At 40.9% G+C, this 26749-nt stretch overlaps 2 protein-coding genes and 1 pseudogene across 8 annotated transcripts; 2 read left to right on the forward strand and 1 right to left on the reverse strand.

The window, feature by feature from the left end:
- On the forward strand, window positions 5753–9001 carry LOC8070359 (WAT1-related protein At2g37450). The gene is made up of 6 exons (XM_021446182.1): window positions 5753–6048; window positions 7254–7370; window positions 7477–7738; window positions 7969–8127; window positions 8250–8401; window positions 8660–9001. Exons 1-6 carry the CDS (start codon window positions 5753–5755, stop codon window positions 8814–8816), a joined length of 1143 nt encoding a protein of 380 aa, XP_021301857.1. The 3' UTR covers window positions 8817–9001.
- LOC8071412 lies at window positions 10793–12077 on the forward strand (annotated as a pseudogene).
- Window positions 14465–18629, reverse strand: LOC110429924. Of its 7 annotated transcripts, none has more exons than XR_002447118.1 (5): window positions 18257–18629; window positions 17940–18069; window positions 15728–15818; window positions 15089–15186; window positions 14465–15015 (listed from the first exon to the last, which is right to left on the reverse strand). XR_002447118.1 is itself a non-coding variant. In XM_021446690.1 (3 exons), the coding sequence occupies exons 1-3, from the start codon at window positions 18458–18460 to the stop codon at window positions 14991–14993; spliced, it is 327 nt and encodes a 108-aa protein (XP_021302365.1). In that variant the 5' UTR covers window positions 18461–18626; the 3' UTR covers window positions 14465–14990. The 7 variants fall into 7 exon arrangements, 1 of the variants encoding a protein (XP_021302365.1); XR_002447116.1 differs by having other exon boundaries at window positions 17940–18097; XR_002447114.1 differs by lacking the exon at window positions 17940–18069 and having other exon boundaries at window positions 15728–16156.

Here is a 26749-nt window from a genome sequence, read left to right on the forward strand (position 1 = left end):
AGGGGAGACGACCAGGGGGATAGGAGTAGGGAGGGAAGGGAAGTCACCTTGGGGACTTAGGGTGGCCGGCGGGGATGAGCAACTTCCAGGCGGTGGTGGTGAGTCGAGGACGAGTAGGACCGACAGCGGCGAGTCGACGCCAAGAAGGACCGACAGGAGCGAGTTGGGGACAAGCAGGGGAGAAGCAGGACCGGCGAGAGGAGCTCGTCCGGCAGCTGGACCTCGTTCAGCGGGAGGAGTAGGGGACGAGCACGGGAGGAGCAGGGGATAAGAATGGCATGCGCCCTCTGCCTTATCCTTTTGGCCTGGATTCCACGTCATGCGCGCGCCTAGCCACGCGAGCCATGCGGAAAAGCTTCGCGCCTCCGAGCCGCCGCGGCAAAATTTCACGGGCTTGCGCGCGCGCGTCCGGCTCACGCGCCTACGCGCCGCCTCCACGCCGCTTTGCGCGTCTCCTCGCTGCCTAGCATTGACTACCCCCTAGGCCAGGCGAAGGGGCTCGCCTACCATGTACTCGCACCTAGTCGTCGCCTAATCGTCGCCTAGGTGAATTTTGCCAGTAAGTGACACTCACCAGACTCATACAGTGCGTCCGGTGCAGCGTCTGATGCTGCGTCCGATGTCTCCGAGGACAACGTTCGGTGAGTTATTTCCAGTGAAAAACATTCCCGCGACTTCTCCAAACTTTCCACCAGCGCAATAGAAAATATGTGTTTTATTTTCTCAAAAGCGCTGAATTCCGTTGAGTAAGCTCGGCGGGGGAGAGAAACGCAAACCCCTCTCTACCCTAAGAACTTCACCTCCTTTGCAAGTGTGCTAACACCACCAAGTATCCACCACCAAAGTGCATGTGTGTTAGCATTTTCATAAATATTTTTCCAAAGGAGTTAGGTTAGCATTTTACTAGATCCTAATTTATATGCTCAAGATATGGACCTAGTAGCACTTGATTCGAGAGATGATCGTAATTTTCCCTCTTGATAGTCGGCTATCTATCCTAAATCCGGTCAAACACTTCTCTACTCAACATAGACCGGCAAAAGCAAAACCCTATGTTTATACCTTTGCCTTGATCACTTAACTCCTTGTCCATCACCACAATCTCCACTTCATGCTTCATCTCTTTGTAATCATGTGGCCACCTTGCACCTTCATCACATGTGTTGCTATGCCTAACTCAAATCACTTAAACACAAGGTATTAGCAACTTGATGTCATTAGTTACCAAAACCAAATTTAGACTTTCATAAGTCCATTTAGTTAGACCTACCCATGCCAGTGCACTGCTACTGCTATAGGCCCAAAAAAACAAAAATCGAGGTGACAATCCAATTCAAAAATTCTATAGAAATGATACTACCTACAAAAAACCATAGTTATATATCTCTATATATGTCATTTAATTCAGTCTTTTGTTGGCTTGTTACGGCTTTGCCCTCATCGGACGGCTGGCCTTGCCTCCTTCCTCATTCCTCGCTCTTGCCTACCCATCGCTTTCTTTTCTCTCTCAACTAAACATCTCTTGGATTGATCTCCTCCGTCCAAAATCCCGTGACATGCGCATGCATGTAGATTTACAACCTTTCTCTATTCCATCATTTTTGAGAAAAAATATTTAATCTCTTTATGAACTTCCATGTGCTTTTATATATACATACATGGCATTGGTTTTGGTTGATCTCCGGGGGAGAGGGAGAGAGAGATAGAGGAAGGATGTCAGCCATGCCTGGCTTATACAGAACATTCATGGCACACCGAGGGAAAAAAAAGACAATGGTGGCAAAAGAATTTTGGCTTGAAAATTTGCATGGAAAATTTGGAAGCATGGAGGCCAAAAAATTTTCATCGCAGGGGGCCTGCTAACAGTAGAAAAAAGAAAGATACAGATATGCACAATGAAAATGAAAAAGGAAACACGCGAGGGAAAAAAGATTGAAATACGCGCTACTAGCACGGTAACAACATTTATTTGGAGAGTGGTTAGTGGCAAATTTATCCATAAAATCAATTGACACCGGCGCAGTTGAAACAGAACTCTGGATTTATTGTCAATCGAGACTCCTTGATCACGATAGTGGCCAGCTTGTCTTTCAGGGCGACGTGGTAATGGCTTTGCTGGGTGATATGAAAGAAGTAATCTACATATTCATCTTGCAAAACGCAGTTTGGTGGGACCATCATTCCAATTGGCAAGACTAATGCAAGGGCATCGACGCACTACAACACCACTGCCAAGCTCACCATCTAGCTTCCAAGGACCATCATATTGCTTAAGTGAATTGTGTTTGTGGCCTATGAGTGGAGATGCAAATTGTCGGTCAGACAAACTGTGTATGTGACGACGAAGTACATTTAAATCCAAGCAACCCTTGTTGAGGACTGCTCCCTCCGTGCGTAGGGATAGAGAGGGGGCTTGTGCCCCTAAGTTTCAAACGATTAGCGCCAGATTTATTGCTAAATCAACCGGTACCATTGCACTTAATATTGGTACCGGTGCACTTAAAATAGTACTCTGAATTTATTGTCGATCGGGGGACTCCTTAATCACAATATTGGTTACCATGTTGGAGCCTAATACAACAAGCATAAATGAACGGAGGAAGTACATACATAATCTATGAAGCTTGTCTTTCACATCAGCATGGTAATGTCTTTGATGATATGGAAGTAATAATCTGCATATTCATCCTGTAAAACACAATTTGAATATCTCTATTGTCGTTAAGAGAAAATGTGTATGCGATAATGAAGTACATTTAAATCCAAGTAGCCCATGTTGACAGGACTGCTCCCTCCATGCGTGGTAGAGGGGAGGGTAGGGGGCTTGTGGCCCCCTAGGTTTCACATAATCTTCAATATATATAACTTCTCAAGATTAGATGCAGTCTTAGTTATGTAGAACCGCATAATAATAATAAATAAACTAGCGTCCAAAGCACAATGTCTAGAACATTAGCATCACGTCCTTTTGTTTTCCTATGCGTTATTATGTCTTCTGTTATATCATCAGTCTTTGTTTATGGATGTTAGGTTCAAGGCACCACCGCATTTCATGACGGTGTGTCAGCAACAATGATTGATTCTCTTGGGAGCGCTACCACAAAACCGGACTGGTGTTTCTCTTATTCATTTTTTCTTCTTATATCTATATTTATATCAATCAATTATTATTAGTTATGCGTTCTGACATCCGCCATACAGCGATGCAAACACGAACATCTGACCGGTTTGCACTTTTGTGCCGGTTGTCGTCAATCAGTCTATGTCTCTAGGCATGCAGTGTTGCATGCCATGCACGTTTGAGATGTTGGCATGGTATGCGGCACGGTAAAGTTAAATATGCCCTTGAGGGCATGTGCCCTCACTCTCTCCACATTTGAATTCGTATTGAAAAGTATGCAAACATACATCTCAATGCAGATTCGCATTGAGATGTGTGTTTGCACACTTCTCAATGCGAATCTAATGGTAGAAAGAGTGAGGGCACATGCCCTTAAGGGCAAAAAAAATCACCTCCTGCTGATTAATTATTCTTATTGTGTTATTTCGTAGTCTCTTACCGTGCTCACTCACGCGATCCTGCCATACAATTCACACCGTCCGGACTTGCACATAGGAGTATTTGTCTTTTTATTACACCGGCTAAACAACTTCTATAACCGCTCAGTACTCAGTACTCACCCATGACTAGTTGAGAACCTAGTCACCGATCGAGAAATAATACCCAAATAGAATGATATCTAAAGTCCTCGTGTTGTTAGGGTTATTCAAAAGCAATGTGTATGTACACGGTTACTCTTTAATTAGGTCTTCACCGTGTGTTGGTTGATTTGGTAGGAAAATGTAGATTACTGGGCTCACAATTGTTTGCAGTAGTTAGTGTAGGTTAATGTAGCAATCAAATGTGGGGAATGCGAGCTCTTTCGTTAATTAGCTCTCTTGCAGTATTTAGGCTTATTAATTGTATACTTATTAACCTGATGAATGGGGCGATGGATGCAGGCAGTACCAATCTCACATCTGGGGGCTCAATGCTTATGATCGCCACAATAAGCTCAAGAATGATTATGTATGGTATGGCCTCTTTCTTCCTGGCAAAATCATGCCAAAGAAATTATCTATGGTTGAACAAAATGATTCTGAAATAAATACCATGGTAATGAAATAATATGTTATTTGTAAACCAAAATGTGGGATTATCTATGAGAAAGAACCTTGGCACTTTTCTGTAATTACCAATTTATAGCTCAAGTACTGTTGAACTGCACAACCAATCAGCATGCTAATTTTTTTGTTGAATTTCTTTATGGCCTTCTACTTCTGCTCACGACCATTCAGCATGCTGGTGTTCCTGCTTTAGGAGTACCTCGTCCCAATGCAAATGTGCCGGTAGATGACTGATTTGCCCTCTCACACTGAAAAGAAAACTGGGGCAATGATATAATGAGTTATTTATTTGTTTAACCTTGGTTTCCAGAATAAACTGAATGATGAACAGTCCCCTCCACTTTAGAAAGAATTGGGGGTTGGTTACCTTCATCCATACTTGGATTACGTATTTCTATATGTAACTTGCCATGTACCTAAATATAGAAAACGTTCTAATATGGATCTGTGTTTATTAGATAGGATTTATATCATGGTCTCTACAACGTGGTCCAGTGTTACCTTTTTGCCAAATGTCAATCCATGGATACATCACAAAATGGCTCTTTCATTGTGAAAAGGACACATAAATAAATAATAAACTCATCCATGATTATTTTTTAGTGATGTTTGACTTATATGAGATACTTCCAGCGTGACTATTTTTTTTAAAAAAAAAATATCATGAAGGCTACGTCCTGCAGGTGATGTTGCTATAAAAGATATTACTGGCACATGCAGGTTATTGCGTCAACAATATCGAATTAGACGTGTATGTCTCTCATTCTTTCTTCAGAAAATGGTTTTCAATTGATAGAATGATTGTGGTGAAAATTGACTGCCTCAGATGAAAGATACGTAGATTGCTTCTCTCATCTCCATCCAGGCATCCGATTTTGAGGACAAAGTCATGCATACAGACACTGCATGCTTCAGGTATGTGTGTGCTATCGTGCTTCTCTAAAGTACCTTAAACATGACAAGCAGATCACTCGATCCCGAGTTTATAGGTGCGGGCGTGAGGTTCGTTCCACTTCGTCCAAGTCTGTTGGCTTGTCTTAAAAAAATCATAGCTAAAAGTATCGTTTACTGTTAAATAAAAACACTAATAAAATTCAGGTGGGGATCGTTTTCCCCCGTTGACCATAAAAAAAAAAGGTCTGCACTTTGCTGTGCCGTCGAGAGTACACGCTCTCAGTCTCCTCATCAGGTGCAATATAATGCATGCAAAGAGCGCTTCCCGGCCTGGAAGCCGGTGATACCAACGGAACAATCCCACTTGGATACGGCGTGGTAGCTAGCTAGCTTGGGTACATACGGGGCGTACAAGAGTCCCGGCCCCGTCCGCTATACGAGAGCGCGCGTGGTTGTTGTGTTGTGGGATCGTTTTTTCTGTTGGCGTGGTGCCGACCAGTAGAAGATCAAACACAATATATATGGTACACTAGCTAGCTACTTGTATATATATCAAGGCCAGAACCTAGAAGATAGCAGCAGCCATCATCGATTTTTTTTGTAAAATAATAAAAAAAAAAGACAAAGAAATTAAGAAAATAGAAAGACGATACAGACATACAGTACAGGCAAAGCGAGCGAGCGAGGGGAGATGGAGGCGTCGAGGTCGTCGTCGTCGTCGCCGGCGGCCGCGCGGGAGGTAGCGACGACGACGACGGTGGCCAAAGAGATGGAGATAGAGGCGGCGTCGAAGAGGATGACGCAGACGGCGGCGCGGGAGGTAGCGACGCTGCCACTGGGCATGGTGGTGGTGCAGGCCATTATGGTGGGGATGGTTCTGCTGTCCAAGATGGCGCTCAACGCCGGCATGCGCCCTATGGTGCTTATTGTTTACCGGAGCATAGTTGCGGCAATCGTGGTCGCGCCACTTGCCTTCGTCTTCGAGAGGTAGCTAGCTAGTACATTAACATCTTGATGATCGCCCCTAGCTAGTCTTTCTTGTTTTATTTATTATATTATATATTCTGATTCTGATATATAAGAGCACTCTTCATATCTTGATCGCCACTCAGATTCATTTGAATATGTTGACTACAAACTGCTGTCAGTTAATTTGATCGGAGGGTTAATTAGAGGATGCACTGTTTGGTATCTGCAATACAAGGGGCAACAACTGTTATATGTTGACTACAAACTGCTGTCAATTAACATTGCCCATATATATATCCCCATTGCACTGTCCACTGCTGCATCGTTCAAATTAAATCTCTTAGTTATTTGGTCCATGCTTTAGACCCTAGCTATATTATACTTGACTGAAGAAGAGGTCAGGTAGTAGATGTGACGGATTGCAAAGCTGAAACGCTCAAGTTGCACTTGCAGTGCTAGGTAGTGTTAATAGGCAGAGAATATCTGTCACCAGGTCATCACTTTTCCTCCAAAAAACCAGGCCATCCATTCTAACTTTAAGCTAAACCATGGCCAAAAGCAGTACTTGAGGCTAGGTACAGCACTAAAAAGTTTTAAATTCTGCTGATGAAGAATTAGTGGCATGCAAGGCAAACTGCCAAACTGCTTGGTGTAACTTGATCGATTATGTTGTGCGTGTGCCTACCGGCGATACTAAGCTGGGTCTGTTCAATCTATATATATGTCAAGCGGTTGATGTATATCTACTTTCACTCTACTATGATGTTGTACCTTTGTAGTTAAGTTCTTCATGATATAATGCTAATATAACGTATTTCAAAGAAAACTGTTGTGCACGCACAGTGATGTTCAACGAGATATGAGTTGTTTTGTTTTCCCGAAGTCGTTCTTTCATCTAATTAATCTGTTGCAGGGAATTATGGAAGAAGTTGAACTGGGTTGTGCTTGGCTGGATAACTGCGAATGCTACATTTGGGTGAGCACTATCAGTCTATCACTTAGTCGTATATATATATATATATATATATATATATATATATATATATATATATATATATATATATATATATTTGTGGTCTAGCTATTCTGAAATTTGAAATGCATGATTTCTAGTAAATCGCCGTTTAATAATAAGTTATATATACACACAATACATGTATGTACCTTTGTAGTACCTGATGACTCGAAACTGAAACTGCATGCATCATGGTTATGGATTGCAGAGTCGTCCTGGCAATGGGGCTGTACTACTACGGGCTGCAGAGTACCAGTGCCGCCTACTCTGCCATTTTCCTGAACCTGATTCCCATCGTCACCTTCATCATTGCCATCATCCTCAGGTACTATATATACACAGCATGGATGGATCAAAACCATTGCAACGGAATCGATCTTTGATGTGCATATATATGTAATATAATGCTTCATTATTATTCAAAACTTCAGGGCAGAGGATCTGGCACTGCGAACGTGGCCTGGCAGGACCAAGGTGTTGGGCGCTGTGCTGTGTGTGGGCGGCACAATGGTGGTGAGCCTTTTGAAAGGCCCGCTGCTGCACCTGTGGCCTAGGACCCTCGCGGACGCCGAGGCACCAGCAGCAGCAGCGAGCCCCGGCGGCGGCTCATCTCATTCTCACCACGGCATGGTCACCGGCACACTCTTCTTGTGCGGCAGCTGCCTCAGCTACGCCCTCTGGCTCATCGTCCAGGTACGTCGTCTACTTGCATTGCATGCGGTTCAGTTCCATTCCATGCATGTTCAATCTCGGTTAATTAGTTTCTGAATGAATGAATGATCACTTGTTGCATTGCTAGCTATGTACGTACGTACGTACGTACGTAGTAGTGAGTGTATACGTACTGTATAGTTGCTGAAATTAATATAATGCATGTGATCGATGAAGTGACTGGTGGGGGAAAAAAATTAAACTGCATGCAGGCAAGGCTTGCGAAGGTGTTCCCATCGAAATATTGGATGACGATGCTGACCTGTGTGGTAGGAAGCTTGGAGTCGTTGGTTGTTGGCATGTGCATCAGCCATGACCATGCAGAATGGGCGCTCAAATGGGACATGCAGCTCCTAACCGTTGTCTACTCGGTCAGTAATAATAACTAGTACCTAGAAAGTTGTTCTTATAGTAGTACTTAGTTAATCTCCCACATGCATGCCATATATATACTAACAATTAATATGTTCATCATCATCATCATCATCATCAGGGCGTGCTGAATACAGGCGTCACGTTCGTACTCATCTCATGGGCCGTTAGCCGGCGTGGACCAATCTACCCTCCCATGTTCAACTCCCTGTCCCTCATCGTCGCTACCATCCTCGACTCGGTGCTCCTCGGCACCAACATTTACCTCGGAAGGTAATTCGTTTAGCTAATAAATCATAACATAAAGTATTGTTGATTGATAAATTCAAGCGAATAAGCTGTAAGCTAGCATGTATTTATGCATGCATAAATTATTAAACATTTATCAGACGCTTGAGATTTTAATTAATTAATATATATATATATATATATATATATATATATATATATATATATATATATATATATATATATATATATATATATATATATATATATATATATATAGATCGATGATGCATGTTGGTGCAGCGTGCTAGGGACCCTGTTGATAGTCGTGGGCCTATATGCGTTCCTGTGGGGCAAAGGCAAGGAGGCGAAGAAGAAGAAGGCCGCAGCGGCGGCGAGGCAGGAGGCGCATCATAATCATCAGGACCAAGGCGGAGTACTCCAACTCGAGATTGTTTAATTATTAGCTGCACGTAGCTAATTAACCCTACAACTGAGAGTCATTGATGTAGCCAACATATATACTGTATAATGCATGTATATACGTATAGTAGCTTATTCGCGAGTGAGTGCGGTACGTAATATTGCTATTTCTTGTTCGTCGGTACGTACAACGACTCTACTTATTATGTGGATGTTCTTGTTATACTATTTATTTATTTATTTATCTATTTATTTATTTATTTGTTATATACCAGTTATATATAAGGACTTCATCAATTTTAATATTTGTTGACTGTTCATATATGCATCCATGTATCTCAGAGTTTGTGTTTATATTGATTTCTGTTAACGTACAAAGTACCTAGTTGGCATATACGCCCATGGGCAACAAGCCATAAATAGGGAGGTTGTAGTACTTTCTAATATGTAATCTCTTAATCGTTTTTTCTAGGGGTGGCTTGGGGTTCATAGACTGAGCCCTGAGCAAAAGGGGTAGTGACTGGTGCATCTTGCGCCATGTGTAAATGTTTTAAACCTCTTGCTTATTATTGAAAGCCGGTCCTCCGCATCTTTTAAAAAAATATATACTTCCCTTGTCATATAATATAGTGTGTTCTAAACATTTTAAAACAACTTAAGAAATCAATCAAATGACGCATGCACCCCTAGATTATTTCAACTATAGAGTTTCTCCTCAAATCATGACTTCCTTTTTAATAAATCTTGCCAAAACGAAACGTTATCATTATATATAATGCATTGTATTTTAATATAAATTTTAGAAGTCAGAATGCACCCTATTTCAGGATGGATATAGGATGGAGTATGTTTGATTTCTACCACATATAATATATATATATCGTTAACGAACCATGTTAGCACATATTATTTTTTTTTGTTCGATTAAGAGTTTTGGATGTGTTACTTTTGTATTATTACTATTCTCAAGTGTTATAAAATATAAATATTATATTTTATGTATTTTTTATACCTAACTCACGAATTTAGTGAGTCAACTAGAGCTCTTGGAAGAGCCGAGCTAAGCTGAACTTCTGGCTCGTTAAGATAAGTAACCGATTCGAGCTAGCTCGTTATCTTAATAACGAGCCATAATAAGCCGAGCTGGCTCATTATCTCTAGCCCTGGACCCTCATGTCATGCACCTGTTTATTGTTGTTCTCAGTATTTCCTTTTCACATATTGCGTTGTTTTGTGATAGGTTTGGCATATTCTGATACAATGATACTAATATACTACTTTACCAAGCTCATTTTGACAATATTTTTTGTTCTAAGCAGATACTTATCTTGTTATATGATTGATACAGTGCCTAAGGATATATTCTTGGTTTCTCCTTTGAACCTAAGCTTTTATATATATATACCTGCGAGCGTATATTACCCATGCGAGTAGCTACACGTCGATGTAGAAAGGAGTATAGACACACACACAGACAATGGCACCTGCTTGTTATATGGCCAAATTTATTATGAGGGCTCCAAGGAGGGCTTCTAGTCCTAACTGAAACTAGCAAGTCTCGGTAGATAGATTCATGCAGAGGTGATCCAGAAATCACATACTAGAACTTAATTTGGAGACGGATCATGCTTGGGATGGATCAACAGCTATCCACATTATCACCCCTACCCCCCAACGCAAAGATGTTCCCGCGCCCAACGCAAAGATGCTCCCGCGCGCGGAAGAGACGACGACCAACTATACTGTGCTCGATCGCCGGCCGGCCGGCCGGCGGGTCCGACGGACAACCACCTCAATGCGTAAAAAGAATGTGGCCACGGAAGCTGCTAAAATGCAAGAATCATGCACAGTGAGGCCTGCTTGGGGTATACATTGTATAAGAGTACCTACAGGCTACAGATAGATTTTGCGTGGACTGGATTTTGAAGGTTATTTACTTCATTCATCTCCTCATACACATCTCCTCCGACAATACACATCCATATCTCCTCGCATAGGCTTCAGCTGATCAAGATGATGCTTGGAAATCAGATGGTGAGCCCAGCGGTGGCCTTCAGTAAGGTTCGTCAGACGCAGCGCGCCGATGGCCTCGCATCAGTCCTTTCGATTGGGACGGCCGTCCCGCCTAACTGCGTTTTGCAAGAAGAATACGCAGATTACTACTTCCATGTCACCCAGACCTTGCACCACCGCATCGGCCTGAAAGAGAAGCTGCATAAATTATGTATGTATAGAGGATTGAGGATTCACACATTATATATGTTTTTATACATATATATTTACGTATACATATACACATAACTTTCGGTTATATATATATTTCAGGTCAGAACACAGGTATAAAGAAACGCTACTTCTATCACACGGAGGAAATGATCCAAGGTCATCCGGAGTTTCTGAACCGTGCGTCACCGTCGCTAGACGCTCGGATGGACATTTTGGCCACCGCCGTCCCTGAGCTAGCGTCGGCAGCTGCAGCCAAGGCGATCGCCGAGTGGGGACGGCCGGCGGCGGAGATCACCCACCTCATCGTCAGCACCTACTCCTCCGGAGGGCACATGCCGGGCGCCGACTTCCGCCTGGCGACACTCCTCGGCCTGCCCTCGTCGGTGCAGCGCACCATGCTCTACATGTACGGCTGCACCGGCACCTCCGCGGCGCTCCGTGCGGCCAAGGACATCGCCGAGAACAACGGCGGCGCGCGCGTCCTCGTGGCGTGCGCGGACCTCACGCTCATGCTGTTCCGCGCGCCCGACGAGGCGCGCAACGAGACCTTAAAGATGCAGTCCATGTTTAGCGACGGCGCGGGCGCCGTCGTGGTCGGCGCCGAAGCGCAGCCAAAGTTTGAGCTGGTGTCGGCGTCGCAGGCTATGGCGCCGGCGGGAGAACTCGACGGTGGCGTCGGCCAGCTACGGGAGAACGGCCTCCTGTTCCACCCGTCGAGGAACATCCCCGCCGTGATCCATGAGAACTTGGAGCGATGGGTGTCTGACGCGGTGGCGCCGCTTGGCATTAGCCCGAGTGACTGGAACGAGCTGTTTTTTGCAGTACAACCAGGAGGCCGCGCCATGCTTGATAGCGTCGAGGACGCGCTGGACTGGAGCTGAGGCCCGGCAAGCTCGCGGCAAGCCGCAGGGTGTTGGCCGAGTATGGCAACATGTCTGGGCCGTCGCTAGTTTTTGTTCTGCAGGAGCTCCAGCGCTCCAAGACGGATAGAGAAATAGGGGTGATGCTAGGTCTTGGACCAGGACTGGATGTTGAGGCCATGGTGTTGCGCGCCACGGGCAAACACTACTAGCCACATGATTAGCACCAGTACCATAACGATCGATGTACTTTCACCTGTGTTAGCAATGCAACTGGTAGCTAGTTCATGTATGGGAGCATATATCACCAGTTCATGTGTTTGTGAGGTTCCAATCCTGGTTTATTTTAAGAAGTTTAAACATGAAACCGACAACGCCAGTGCTTGTTGTAGCAACCAGACAATATGAACACCAAAAGAAGGCGGTGCGTACATGAGAATTGCAAATAAAATAAGAAGAACGAGTCAAAGAAAGGATGGGTTAACTAAGTACAGATCGAATGCTACCTTGATCTTCTTGCATGGGGAAAGTTCAGACCGAAGGTAGGAGTATGATCTAGCTCATCTGAACAATGGATGATGGATGAGAAGCATAAACTATTTTTTTAGATTAAGGAATAAATCATTCTGGGCCTCCAACATCCACGAGTCAATGAGTATAGACATTTAAAACAAATCTCAGGTACTTGGACCAAACTTCACCAAACTGTATTACAGAAGGATAAAAACGCGACACTAGGAAAAAAGGCTCAACCCTCTACCCTATTCCTATTGACGCCAACCAAATTTTCTAAAGACTTCAAGCACCATGCTTTCCATCAAACGACATCATTTTTTTGTTGTTGACAGTCTCTCTTCCTCTTTAGATACCTGTGACCAATGTCTGATCCAGTGACCCCTAAAAATTACCTGATTATCTTTTTTTTTTGAAAGATCAGAACATTGTCTGGCTTCGATTAATAATAATTAACGAGGAGGAACAAAACATCCGTTTATATGCACGAGTAGCGTGCCCCCACCACAACCTATACGACGTGGGAGTAAGAAAACAAGCTAACTAGCTAATTACTCACTAACTACATGAACAACAAAAAGAGGATGCAGGGCAGTGCACCCAGCCAAAGTCCACTGATGTGTCGTAGCCTTTATTTCAGCTAGCAGTGCTTGTGCTGTCTTCTGTTCTTGCCTAAAGACAACCACATTCTGAAAATGTAGACTGGCACAGAAACTCCATGAAGCCGCAAGCTGCATGAGGTGGGAGTAGGGGCACAGGAACTCCATGAAGATTGAAGCCACAAGCTGCACGACTTCAATTCTATGATCATCAGGCCTGCCAAATCTGCAAGTTCCATTCAGCAGAAACAAGCCAATGCAGTTTTCGTTTTTCTTTCAACGCTGGTTTTTATCCTGGTTGCAATGTATTATTATCACTTGCATACATTGCTGGGGCCTGGGGAGACCGCGACAGGTATTAGGAACCAGGTAAGGAAGTGCCATGCTTGAATGAAGTCTGAACAACGTTTGTTGGACAGATGAGAAATGGGTAGCAGAATCAAGGACATTGGTTCAGCTGGTTCAAGGAATTCAGCAGCTGTCTATATATGGTGGGTCCTCTTTCGATAATAAATATTTTTTCCTATTCTTTTATTGGATTTTTTGGGCTTATTTTCTAAATACTACATCACTGCTGGTTTAACATCAGTGTCAGTCAGTGATGTCAATCCCCCATCACTATCGGTTTACCAGTATCGGTTCAAAATCCGATAGTGATGAGGTTTTTTAAACCGGTAGTGATATGGAGATATGGCGTAGTGCATGATGATGTGGTTACATAAAGTATGAGAAAGATAGTGGATGAAAGCAGAACATAAATATTTCGAACCAACCGTTTTTATTTTCTATATTATGACAAAGTTTTCTATATTACGGTAATATTTTTGAATTTTGTCAAACATTAAAATCTGTCAATTTTAGTTGGTTTTACAATTATTTTTAACTATTTTTTATACTCTTTAATCGCTAAAATATAGAAATACTTCAAACCAACCGCACTCATTTTCTATATTATAATTTCGTTTTCGATTAGTTCCAACCATTTTCATCCTTACTGTGGCAGGTAGTAGGGAGATTACACAAGGTTTGTACACACGTACATACGCGGGCGTGAGAGAAATTAAAAGAGGGTGAACGATCGATCGAGAAACTACTCAGCCTCACTAGACATCTGAGCATGCATGATGCTCCTTTTCCTTTGAAGAAGTTACTATCTATCAAAATTAAGAAGTTTAGATAATAAAGAATACATATTACTCCTACTCAGATAATCCGGGAAGGTTGTTGCCACTCTGTGTGGCATGATGGGGTATAATAAGTAGCAGCGTAGGTATTTTTTTTTAAAAAAAGGACAGTATGTAAAACCTTTGCCGCTGATTTTATTAGACGCAGCGGAAATAGAAAACAAGAGCTTAATTACAACTGCACAGTTGAGCCAATCTACTAGTAGGGTAGAAAAGAGCAACAAAGAAGAAACCAAAAAAAAAAAACTTAGGCCTCGTTCGTTTCACCGGTAATGAGCACTTAGAAAAAAATCCTGACCAGTATACACTTAATTCATCTGGATTAATTCCGGGACTAACTACACATCTTGTGGAAGATTATTCTGTTGGTTGTCTTCCACTTTTTCAACAAATCATAATTTGCCACGTCGTTTGGTACATCAAAGCAAGAAAATAAAAAAAACACCTATACGCACATATCTAGAAGATCTTTACGGTGATTATCTTCCACTTCCTGAAAAGTGTCACCAGAGTACATGATAACCTTGTCTCTGGATTTAGTTGATTCACCTTGAGCCTATTTTGTAAAAATATACAATGTTGTACAGTACCAAAAATCAAACAATACACATGAAGATACCCAAAAAAAATCATACACACCTTCTCTTGATCATTACAAGTTCCATTGATTCCCTAGGCAACTTCCTTATGCTAATCTACTCTCTATATAAGAACGTAGAGAACAAAATTTTGGTTTGCACAAGACATAATTTGGGACAAAAAAAAGAATACATTCTATAGAACAAGATACGTTGGATTCACAAAAACTTAACAAATTCCGCCAACAAATTTACATTAGCAGGTGAAAGGAGGGCCTGAAAAAATATAGAAACAGAATAATTCTAATAATTATTTAAACAATTGACTTTAGAATAACTAAGAACTTACATTACTAGTATGATGCACACAATCAGGTTCACATTCTCCACGAGCATGATCTGCTCAGTACCATCACCAAACCAACATTTGCTCTTAGCAGATGACTCCTACACGAACGAACTAAACTGAGAAAATTGGATCACCAAACACAAAGCTGATGCAAGAGACATCATGTTTAGGTTTAGCACCAAAATCAATAACATCAGACCAAAATAGCCAGGCTGCAATTTTCTTTCTAAATTTTCCTATTCTGCTTGCCTCTCTTTCAGTTATGCAGCTTGTTTCCTGTCTCCATCTGTTATGTAGGAACCCTAAATAGCACCGTGTAACTAGTGTTGGTCATCAGGTTTGCTTTGGAAAACTAGCAACTCATAATTCTCTTTACTAACTCCTCAATGCTTAATTTATGATTCTGCTGGACTTTAACTGAACTTAAACTAAAAATGGGTCCTACTAAAATAAAACTGAAATTGAACTGAACCTAAAGTATAACTAAAAATAAATTCTAAACTGAAAATAGGTTCTACTAAACTAAACTTGAACTTAAACTTAATATAGGTTCTACTAAACTAAATCTGAAATTAAACTGAACTTAAAGTGTAACTGAAAATAAATTCTAAACTGAAAATAGGTTCTACTAAAGTAAACCTGAAATTTATTTCGCACAGCTCAAAACCATTGTCGTCAAGGCAGTAGTTATAGAGCTATCCATGAGTAGGCAGTGTGGTGAGATGCAAGCCTGAAATGATGCAAGACCGTAAAATCTAAAACTATGAATCATCAAACTGAATGATAGAAGCCTGCTACATTTAACTGAATGGTCAAACTGCAGATCATCTAATGGTCAAACCAAAGATTTGTTTGATGCCAAGACTAAAAATTTGTTTGAGGGACAAACAAAACTCTGAAATTGAGCCCAACAAAAAGTAAAACTGAAAATAAATTCTACTACACTAAAACTGAACTTCAACTGAAAATAGGCAACACTAAACTTTGACAGTTATTACCTGACATTAATTTTGACAGTTGTGTGATCCAATAACCACACACAGAAGAGCAGTTTGCAAGTACAGGAATCTGTCAAAATTAATGTCGGGTAATAACTCTCTCTAAAAAAATGACGGAATGCTGATTAGTTAGTGGCCATGTCTGAGGGGCCATGTCTTGCTGATCGGAACATATATTTCATCGGATGTCGTGTGTAGCAGTGCATAAACTAAGTGTGAGTCCAAGTTTTTTTTAGAAAAGATGGCAAAAGATTTACCATGAATTTTATTAGATGATAGAAAAAGAGAGAGAGAGATTTACAGTTATTTACAAACCGCTGCTTGCCTACTACTAACCTAATGAACAACCACTGACAACAGCACAAACAAATAAACATAAGGACTACTGGCCATCACACCATCGGGCAACAGATAAGCTGAACTTCAACTGAAAATAGGCAACACTAAACTTAAACTGAACTTGAACAAAACAAATACTGAAAAATACTACAATTGAATAAAACTGGAGTTGAACTGAAGGTAAAATAACAAAAATAGAAGGAAATAAAATCATTAAAAAAACATACAAGCATACAATGAATTCTTAACTGAACATGGTAGATTGTTGTATCATGAAATTGACATTGCAAAGGAAATGAAAAATACAAGTTAGCAAATACTTAACTCAATGTAATAATACCAAAATGAGTTGCAAAATAAAGATGGTAGACATTTTAACAAAGGAGACCAAATGAAATAGTACCTAGCAGACTATTTTTAGGCCTTGTTTACTTCCACCCCAAAACCCAAAATTTTTCAAAATTCTCCGTCACATCGAATCTTTAGACACATGCATGGAGTATTAAATATAGACGAAAATAAAAACTAATTGTACAGTTTGGTCGAAATTTACGAGACGAATCTTTTGAGTCTAGTTAGTTTATGGTTGGACAATATTTGTCACATACAAACAAAAGAGTTACTGTAGCAATTTTGCAAAAAAAATCCCAAGTAAACAAGATGGCAAAAAAAGGGGGGGGACAAAGAAAATAGTGCTATCTTCTTGGAATAAAACTTCTTTGCCTCAAGCACAAATTGCATTATCAAAGAGATCAAAAGGGATCAACAGGGAAGGTAAAAACAGTATCCTGTTCTCAGCGAAGTTAAACAATATAACTCTTAGCTACTGCTTGTTCTATTATCCTAATATAGATATATAAAACACCAACATAGCACATTGGAACCTATATAAGTCCGTAGAGGTTGCTAATTGTCATGCACATCAAGCTAACTTCAGGGCATTGCTGCACACAAGGAACTACATTCACTGCCTTAACATATAACATATATGTGAAGCAAGAAAAGGTATACAATCAAGAATTACTACTACAAATTTAACCATATGTGCAAAATCATGTCAACCTTAGCAGAATAATAAAATGCACCATTTCACTTCAAATCATCAAAAAATACACCAATAGCCAAGCAAACTCAAATAAATAAATCTGAAACACTGAACCTTGAACGAAAAACTCAAACACTAAACCTAAAACTCTAAACCCAATGCACCAACCAACTCAAAGATTCTTTCTAAAGCATATTACACACAAACACAATGCCCATCGACACTAATCAGCATCTGAAAATCTTACAAATACAGAAACAAACAGAATAAGCAGGGCAGGTGACTATTTTCTTGGACGGCTCATATTAAGAAATTCAACCATTATTTTCCATTTGCTTCAAGGGTTACATCAGAAGCAAGGGTAATGTCAAATCACTGCCACCAATCAAACGCAAAGCAAACCAAATATCACAATACTCTAAATGAGAAAGATGCTATGAATATTTGTATCCATTGCTTTGACACAGACCTATCACAAGATTTTTCTAAGCCTGCGACACTTAATGGCATGCTAGATTCTAGCACAAGCATTGGGGCCTTCCTTCCTCAATGGTACAAATCCGACAAGCCCGGGGATAGCACCTTGCAGCAATCTAATCCTGTAGTCACCCTTCGAATCACAAATGGCTAACATCGGAAATGAAAAGAAAAAAATTACTGAAAAAAGGTGAAACACATGAATCTGTGGTCAAGCAACAATCATACTGCCTACTAGGGGCTAAGGAAGGAGAGATTTAGATAAGACAGATGCAACAGAGGACGACAGAGGGAGAGAAGAAGACTCACCTGTATCAGTATATGCGGTGGACAAAGGGCGACGGGCGAGGGTGACCACACAAACTGACGGAGACGGAGACAACAACGAACGAGGCGTGGACAACAGACAAACTGCGATGCGGGAGGGGAGAGGCGCAGATGTGGATGAAGCGAGCGGAGCAGGGGCGACAGCGGCGGACAAAGGCAAGCACAGCAGGGGCGACAGCGGTGCATGAGGCGAGCGAAGCAGAGGTGAGAGCGGTGGACGAGGCGAGCTGAGCAGGGGACGGCACGGCCGCCGTCACCGACGACAACGCCACCGCCGGCAAACCCTGCAAGGACACGGCTAACTTTGACAACTCCCCGACCACAAAAATAAAAAACAAGCAGCAGGATAGTTTTTTTTTTTTTTGGACAAAAAAGCAGCGGGATCCAAACGACAACCACAAAACTGAGATGAAAGAGGTTACCTGAGCACGAATCTTAACATAAATCACCACCGTACAAAAGTGGAAGATGACACAAACGAAAAACTAATGGAAGATATTTAGAAATCCCGTTAATTCCCGTGCTGGTTTCCTATAAACGAACGGGTCAACACAAGACGACGGGCCGGGGCTCGCTAACTGTCCAGTAATCTCTATTATGTCTCACCACAAACTAGTGGACATTTTCATCATCTTGTAGTAAGGAAGGACACAGCTAGTTTGGTGGGCACAAGTCGTAGTGGACGTGTAAATGGTTGTAGAGAAGATGTCACGTAGGGTCTTTGGTCAACGGTCTATGTATACTAGTCAACGGTCAACGTCAATTGAGCCCATGTTGAGCCTGAGCAGGCAATGGTAGGGATGGGCCGGGGGCCTGCCCCGGACACATGACCAAACCTTTTGGCGCGCGGCCCATGAAAGCGAGCGCTGGCAGCGGTTTCGACGCACGCATGCCAGCCATTCGACGAAATGTCGGCAGCGGCGGCGTACATGCTCGGCGCACGTCTCGCGGCCACGGCCGGGCATGCATGAGCACGCGCTTGCGTGGCGTGCCGCGATGGCTCGGCGTGATCACCTGCTGTCCTGTCCTGTCCTGTCCTGTCCTGTCCTAGGACCGCAGCGTGTGCGTGTCGTCCGTGGTGTGCAGCTAGCCGTGTGCGCGCGCGACTGTGGCGAGAGGTCTGTCGCCGGCTGGTACCCTGGCATGGCACCCCAGGGCCGAGGCGCGTTCAAGATGTGTGCCGGCCGGCCGGCCGGCCGTGTGTGTGAACGCGGCGAGGCTGGTGATTTCAGCAGGGTGTTACTCTCAAAACTATGTCTTGTTTCTTGTTTTGTAAATTGCCCGACATACTGCTGTAATGCTAAAAAAAACATGAAGTTTGTTAGAGTTTGTGTCACGCTGGCAGCCATTTCTTGGAACGTTCCTAATTAAGCCTGAGTCAATCTGAATGGTCGTCTATCAGTAGAGGCCAAGGCTGTATGCAAATGCAACGATGGACCATACACCTTTGGCAACTTCTTCTGGGCATGAAAAAAAAAAAATAGTAACAGATATATGTTCATCCTAATCACAAAAGTAGCAGGTGCCAGGTGGGGTTGCCTTGTCCTCCCACTTACTTTTGAGAAGATTATATTATCTTCGATCAACACGGCATTGTTAGCCATCAGCAACGACATTTGTTTGTAGGAAGGACCATCATCACCGTTCACAGTAAGGCCTTGTTTACTTTTATCCTAAAATCCAAACTTTTTTAAGATTCTACGTCACATCGAATCTTTAGACGCAAGCATTGAGTATTAAATATAAATATAAATAAAAATTAATTGCATAATTTGGTCGAAATTTACGAGATGGATCTTTTGAGCCTAGTTAGCTCATGGTGGGACAATAATTATCACAAACAAACAAAAGTGCTACAGTGTCGCCCTTCGGGAACTAAACACGGCCTAAGACCATTACAACTATACAGATTTATTAACCACGTAACCTTACTTTTCTTTAGCTACCAACCAACACTGAGTGGATCTGAGCCTTGTCGTTTTTGTTGATTGGGAGCAGGTTTCACAAACATGTGTGCAAAATAAAAATGTCACCTTTTTTCATGAAAATGCAAGTTGTTAGGGCTCCTTTGTAGCTCTGCAAGCAGCTTGAGTGGCAACCAAATGGCCCCTCACCGCCTCGCTTCGCCGAAGTACTCAGATTTGTGCCGAGAGGAGCAAGGAGAGATAGGTGGCGCTGAAAATAGTAGCTTCGCGTGACTTCCTCTTGATCCAGTAGGCCCCAGTGCATGGGCGATGTCGGATTTGACCCCCCGGGGGGCGTGTGTGTAAGGGCAGTCCCAATGAAAGATTTCTAGAGTAGTTTCCAAGAGCATTAAATTATACTATAGACTCTAATTCTTCCAATGCATAGTTTCCTCAGTAATTTCTAAATTTAAATAAAATTAATGACTTCATGCATGTTTCACAAAGAGAGCTTGATCATCTGTACCGAGAGTATATGTAGCACACGCACAGCGACAAAATCAATCTCCAATACTAATTCAGATTCATGTTTCGGAGGTCTAGCACAAATAGGTATCTGGTTCTCGAGCAAATCATGTCGTGCATTAATCTGTTGCAACACACAACAAGAAAAAACAATCAGATAACAGCAACCAAGATGATTCCACTGCCCGTCGATTAAATCGTCTATTTGTTAACGAGATAGCAGAACAAATAGATTACCAGGATTTAGATCAACACCACCTCACACCATAGAGTCGCTGATGCTTGGTACCCTGCCGCTGTAGCAGCACCTCCTCATAGCGTACGGCTCGGTCTTCATGCGCACCACGGCCTCCGCTGCGGAAAGGACACGAGCGCACAGCCAGGGAGGGCCGGAGGGAGAGGGACGTGGGAGCGCGAGTTTTGGCAGCGCGCAGGGAACATGCGAGCGAAGTGGAGCAGGAGATCCGAGCCGAGAAGGAAGGAAGCTACTCGTTTCTCCCCAACGCAGTTCAGCTCGTTTCCTCCAGCATCGGCAAACGTGAAGACTTCGTTTCCTCTATAGGAAACGGTTTCTCTATTTTTTCTTCTCTCTCTTCAATAAATCTACTGCCACATCAGCAATCTGCTTAGTTGGCAGACTAATTAATAGAGATAGAAACTATCTTAAATATACCATTGGGGTGGGGGGTTGTTTAATTTGCAAAAAGTGCTGCCAAAATTTTTAGATTCTTTGTCACATCGAATCTTGCGGCACATGCATAGAGTATTAAATATAGACGAAAACAAAAATTAATTACACAGTTTACATGTAATTTGTGAGACGAATCTTTTGAGCCCGGTTAGTCCAGGATTAGACAATATTTGTCAAATACAAACGAAAATACTACAGTATCCGGAATCGCAAAATTTAGGTTGGTTCATCAGTCTTCCCTCGGAACAAGTCTGCTCAACGATTGACATTCCTAAGCCCTGATTCAAGGTTTACCAGCGGTGCCAAGGGCTGTATGCAACGATTGGGCATACTCCTGGCAACTAGGCATGAAAAGAGAACAAAGTGAAATACATTTCCATCCTAATTACAAAATTACCACGTCCCACTTCCTTTTGATCAACCAATCGGAATGGAGCCTTTGCTTTTTCTCAAGCTTCCAACTAACACTATCCTCACTTGTCAAAAAAAAAAAACTAACAATATCCTCATCATCAGCATCTTCATTGGTCTACAAAGCCATAGCTGAAAGTACTATTCGTTGATTTATTATAAGAGAAAAATACTGTTGATTGGTATTATAAGACAAGCGAACGGAGCCGACGCCTTCCCTTTTTTATTGATTGGGAATTGGTTCACATACATTTTATTTTGAAAGATTCGGGAGAATTACAAGTATAAGGCCTTGTTTAGTTCACACAAAAAATCAAAAAAGTTTTCAAGATTCTCCGTCGCATCGAATCTTGCGACACATGCATGAAGCATTAAATATAGACGAAAACAAAAATTAATTACACAGTTTGTCTGTAAATCACGAGACGAATCTTTTGACCTTAGTTAGTCATGATTGAATAATATTTGCCACAAACAAACGAAAGTGCTACAGTGGCCGAAAACTTTTCATTTCGCGAACTAAACAAGGCCTAAGCAACGTAAACAACTTCCCAAATTTGACACAAAGTCATGCTGGACGAAAAGAATTGAGCGGATAACTCACATTCTCAGGCCTTGTTTAGGCCCTGTTTAGTTTCCTACCGAAAATTTTTTCATCCATCCCATCGAATCTTTAGACACATGCATGAAACATTAAATGTAGATAAAAAAATAAACTAATTACACAGTTTGGTTGAAAATTACGAGACGAATCTTTTAAGCCTAGTTAGTCCATGATTAGCCTTAAGTGCTACAGTAACTCACATGTGCTAATGACAGATTAATTATACTTAATAGATTCGTCTTGCAGTTTCCTGACGAGTTATGTAATTTATTTTTTTATTAGTTTTTAAAAACCCCTTCCGACATCCTTCCGACATATCCGATGTGACATCCAAAAAATTTTCATCTACAATCTAAACAGGCCCTTAGTTCCCCAAAAATTTTACAAAGAGATTTAGATTCCTCGTCACATTGAATTTTGTGGCACATGTATAAAGCATTAAATATAGATAAAAATAATAACTAATTGCACAGTTTATTTGTAATTTACGAGATGAATCTTTTGAGTCTAGTTAATTCATGATCGGACAATATTTGTCAAATACAAACGAAAGTGTTATTATTCCTATTTTACAAAAAATTTTAGAACTAAACAAGGCCTCAGCGTAAAACAAGAGACAATAACAACTTGGTCTTCAGCCAAAAAGTTTTTGAATTATGACACTGTACCACTTTTGTTTTTATTTGACAAACATTATCTAATCATAGAGTAACTAGGCTTAAAAGATTCGTCTCACGATTTACAGATAAACTGTGCAATTAGTTTTTGTTTTCATATATATATTTAGTGGTTCATGCATGTGCCGCAAGATTCGATGTGACGTAGAATCTTAAATTTTTTTTGGTTTTTGAGGTGAACTAAACAATATCTTCCAACTCACCAAAAAACTGACTACAAGCATTTTCTTGTGACATCCGAAATCCACTGCCCCCAACAAACACATGTGCAGCCCATTGGGGCAGCAGCATGATCCCGATCCCAAACACACCAAATCCCCTGAATGACAGCCAACTATTTCTAAAACACACCATAGAGGTCAGACCAACTACAATATTTAGTGCGTGGAAAATAGTAAAAGTACAAACATGTTGCTACTTAGTGCAGTAATCAAAGATTAAGGCCATGTTTAGTTCCCAAAATATTTTACAAAATTTACGGTATATGCATGGAACACTAAATATAGATAAAAGAAATAACTAATTACATAATTTACCTGTAATTAGACGAATCTTTTGAACCTAATTAATTTATAATTAGACAATATTTATCAAATGCAAACAAAAACGGTATTGTTCATATTTTACAAAAAGTTTTAGAAGTAAATAAGGCCTAAAATGAAAAGAATTGAGAGAGAACAGTAAAAGCACAAAGTCACGTGCTCCAAATAATTTTACTGTACCTTATATTATGGCCTTGTTTAGTTCCTTGGCGAAATGTTTTCACGACACTGTAGCACTTTCGTTTGTTTGTGGTAATTATTATCCAATCATGGACTAACTAGGCTCAAAAGATTCGTCTCGTAAATTTCGACTAAACTGTGCAATTAGTTTTTATTTTTGTCTATATTAAATTGATTTCTTGTAACATCATCCACTTGTGTCCTAGTAATCTACTAGTGGGCAGTGTCGTTAGTGGACAGAAAAGAAAAGATGCATGTCGAGTTCACGCGGGACGACTTCCTTGCTGACGACCAAGTCCACGCTGCTGGCTCCATCAGTCGTTGTCAAAGTCACACACGCCAGCCTAGCGTCCGGTCCGGTTGTTGGAATAGCAGCCTCTCTGCCACTGTTTAGATTGGAAATAAAAAAAATTTAAATATCACATCGAATATATCGAAAGAATATTACGAAGAGTTTTTAGAAACTAATAAAAAACAAATTACATAGCTCGTCTGGAAACAGCAAGACAAATCTAATAAGCATAATTAATCTGTCATTAGCACATGTGGGTTACTGTAGCACTCAAGACTAATCATGGACTAACTAGGCTTAAAAGTTTCGTCTCACGATTATCAACCAAACTATGTAATTAGTTTATTTTTTTATCTACATTTAATGTTCGATGCATGTGTCCAAAGATTCGATGGGATAAATGAAAAGATTTTGAGCGGGGAACTAAACAGGGTCAAGCTTGATAGTTTCCAAAAGATTTTGCAAAAAAATTCTTCCAAAAAATTTTGCAAAATAGGAATAGTAGCACTTTCGTTTGTATTTGACAAATATTGTGTAATTATAGACTAACTAGGCTCAAAAGATTCGTCTCGTCAATTCTGATCAAACTGTGCAATTAGTTTTTATTTTCATCTATATTTAATACTCCATGCATACGTCTAAAGATTCGATGTGACGGGGAATCTGAAAAATTTTGCAAAATTTTTGGGAACTAAACAAGGCTATCCAAAAACCTAATTTTTTTTCAAGATTAACTGTCACATCGAATCTTTGGACCTATGCATGGAATATTAAATATAGATGAAAATAAAAACTAATTGCACAGTTTGGTCGGAATTTAAGAGACGAATCTTTTGAGCCTAGTTAGTCCGTAGTTGAACAATAATTACCACAAACAAAAAAAGTATTACAATGTCGCGAAATTTTTCCCACAAAGAACTAAACACGGTCTTAGATTTCTCATCACATCGAATCTTACGGCACATGTATAAAAGAAATAACTAATTGCATAATTTATCTCTAATTTGAGAAACAGATTTTTTGAGCCTAGTTAATCCATGATTAGATAATATTTGTCAAATACAAACGAAAGTGCTATAATAACTATTATGTAAAAATGTTTGGAACTAAACAAGGCCTTACTATTTGGCTTTATTATCTGTCGGTTTGGTACTAGTACATCTCATAAAATATATCCTATATTGGTAATGGATGGAAACGGCACATTGGGTAATTAACCTGACCCACAAAATATAAGGCCTATTTGGTATCATGAGTCACCTACGTCATAATAATTATCTTTTTCTTCAATTTATTGGTATTCTTTTTTTTTTAGAATAAGTACAGTTGGTTATAACATATAAGATTGTCTTTGGTTGAAAGTACATTGAGGAATACCATATTTTAAAGGCAAATTCTGCAATAGGACACTAGAGGAAACAGTAATTGGCCTCTACACACAGCAAATAGCAAAATATATTGGGTACCATTATAAATTTGTGATTCTTTTATGGGACACACCGTGCCGGTTATTTTATTAATTTCTTAGATTTCAGGAGAGAGAATGTTAGCGAAATGTCTTCTTTGGCCTCGTCTTCAACCTCCATCCCTTTCATTGATGTTTGCCATAACACATCATCGTTGTGGATTCATCCCTTTCCTCCTCCCGTCCCCGTCCAAACTATTGGTCTCCAAGTGGTTCTTGGCGATAGCGCGACCTCCGTGGCCTCCTTGCGCAGCAACGACGTGACCTTCGTGGGCTCCTCGCGCAGCGACAGCGCGGCCACGGCCTCCTCATGTAGCGACGGCGTGGTTGCATGGCCTCTCAAGACCTCCCTGTCTAGCCCCCGCTCGTGCAGTTCCAGAGAACGCCACCTCTCTCCCATGGAACTGACAATGTGTTATGGTAAAATTTAGTGCCTAGACGGAGGTCGAAGACGAGGGCAGCAAAGTCATTTCTCTCGTCTTCTCTCTCTACAAATCTAAAAAATAAATAAAATATTAGTTGTGATGTGTTATGAGAAAGAACCTCAAATTTGTAATGATATTGGGCAAATACTGCTCGTTATGGTGTCCATCAGCATATTAAAATTTGTGACGATGTCCTGCAGCAAAATTTACCTTGAAAACTTATTTAATTTGATGTATTACTAATAATCTTAATGTTATTATGTTTTTAATCTTGTATCTCATATTTTCTAGAAGTGTTGATAGTATTCATGATATGTAACAGTAGAAAAGTATTTGGATCGGCACACATATATATACTAGCCAATGGGTCATCAAGGCCATAGCATCCAGAAAATTGATCGTTCCAGGAATTGTTTAGTTTTATTTTTTCTTTTTTCAAAATCGGTACCGTAACATTTTCGTTTCTATTTGATAAATATTGTCTAATCATGGACTAATTAGGTTCAAAAGATCCGTCTCGCAAATTTCAGACAAAATTTACAATTAAATATTATTTTTATCTATATTTAATGCTCCATACATACGCTGCAAGATTCGACGAAAAATCTAAAGTTTTTGCAATTTTTTTAAACTAAACAAGGCCCCATGCCCCTAAAGTTGCCTACAGGGCCAGGGGCCCAGGTCCAAGGACAGGGAACACAGTTTTTCTGGCTCTAAGGGCACATGCTCTCACTCTCTTACTTATTGAATTCACATTGA

This window comes from Sorghum bicolor, chromosome 8, assembly GCF_000003195.3.
Source record: "Sorghum bicolor cultivar BTx623 chromosome 8, Sorghum_bicolor_NCBIv3, whole genome shotgun sequence".
NCBI lineage: Eukaryota > Viridiplantae > Streptophyta > Magnoliopsida > Poales > Poaceae > Sorghum > Sorghum bicolor.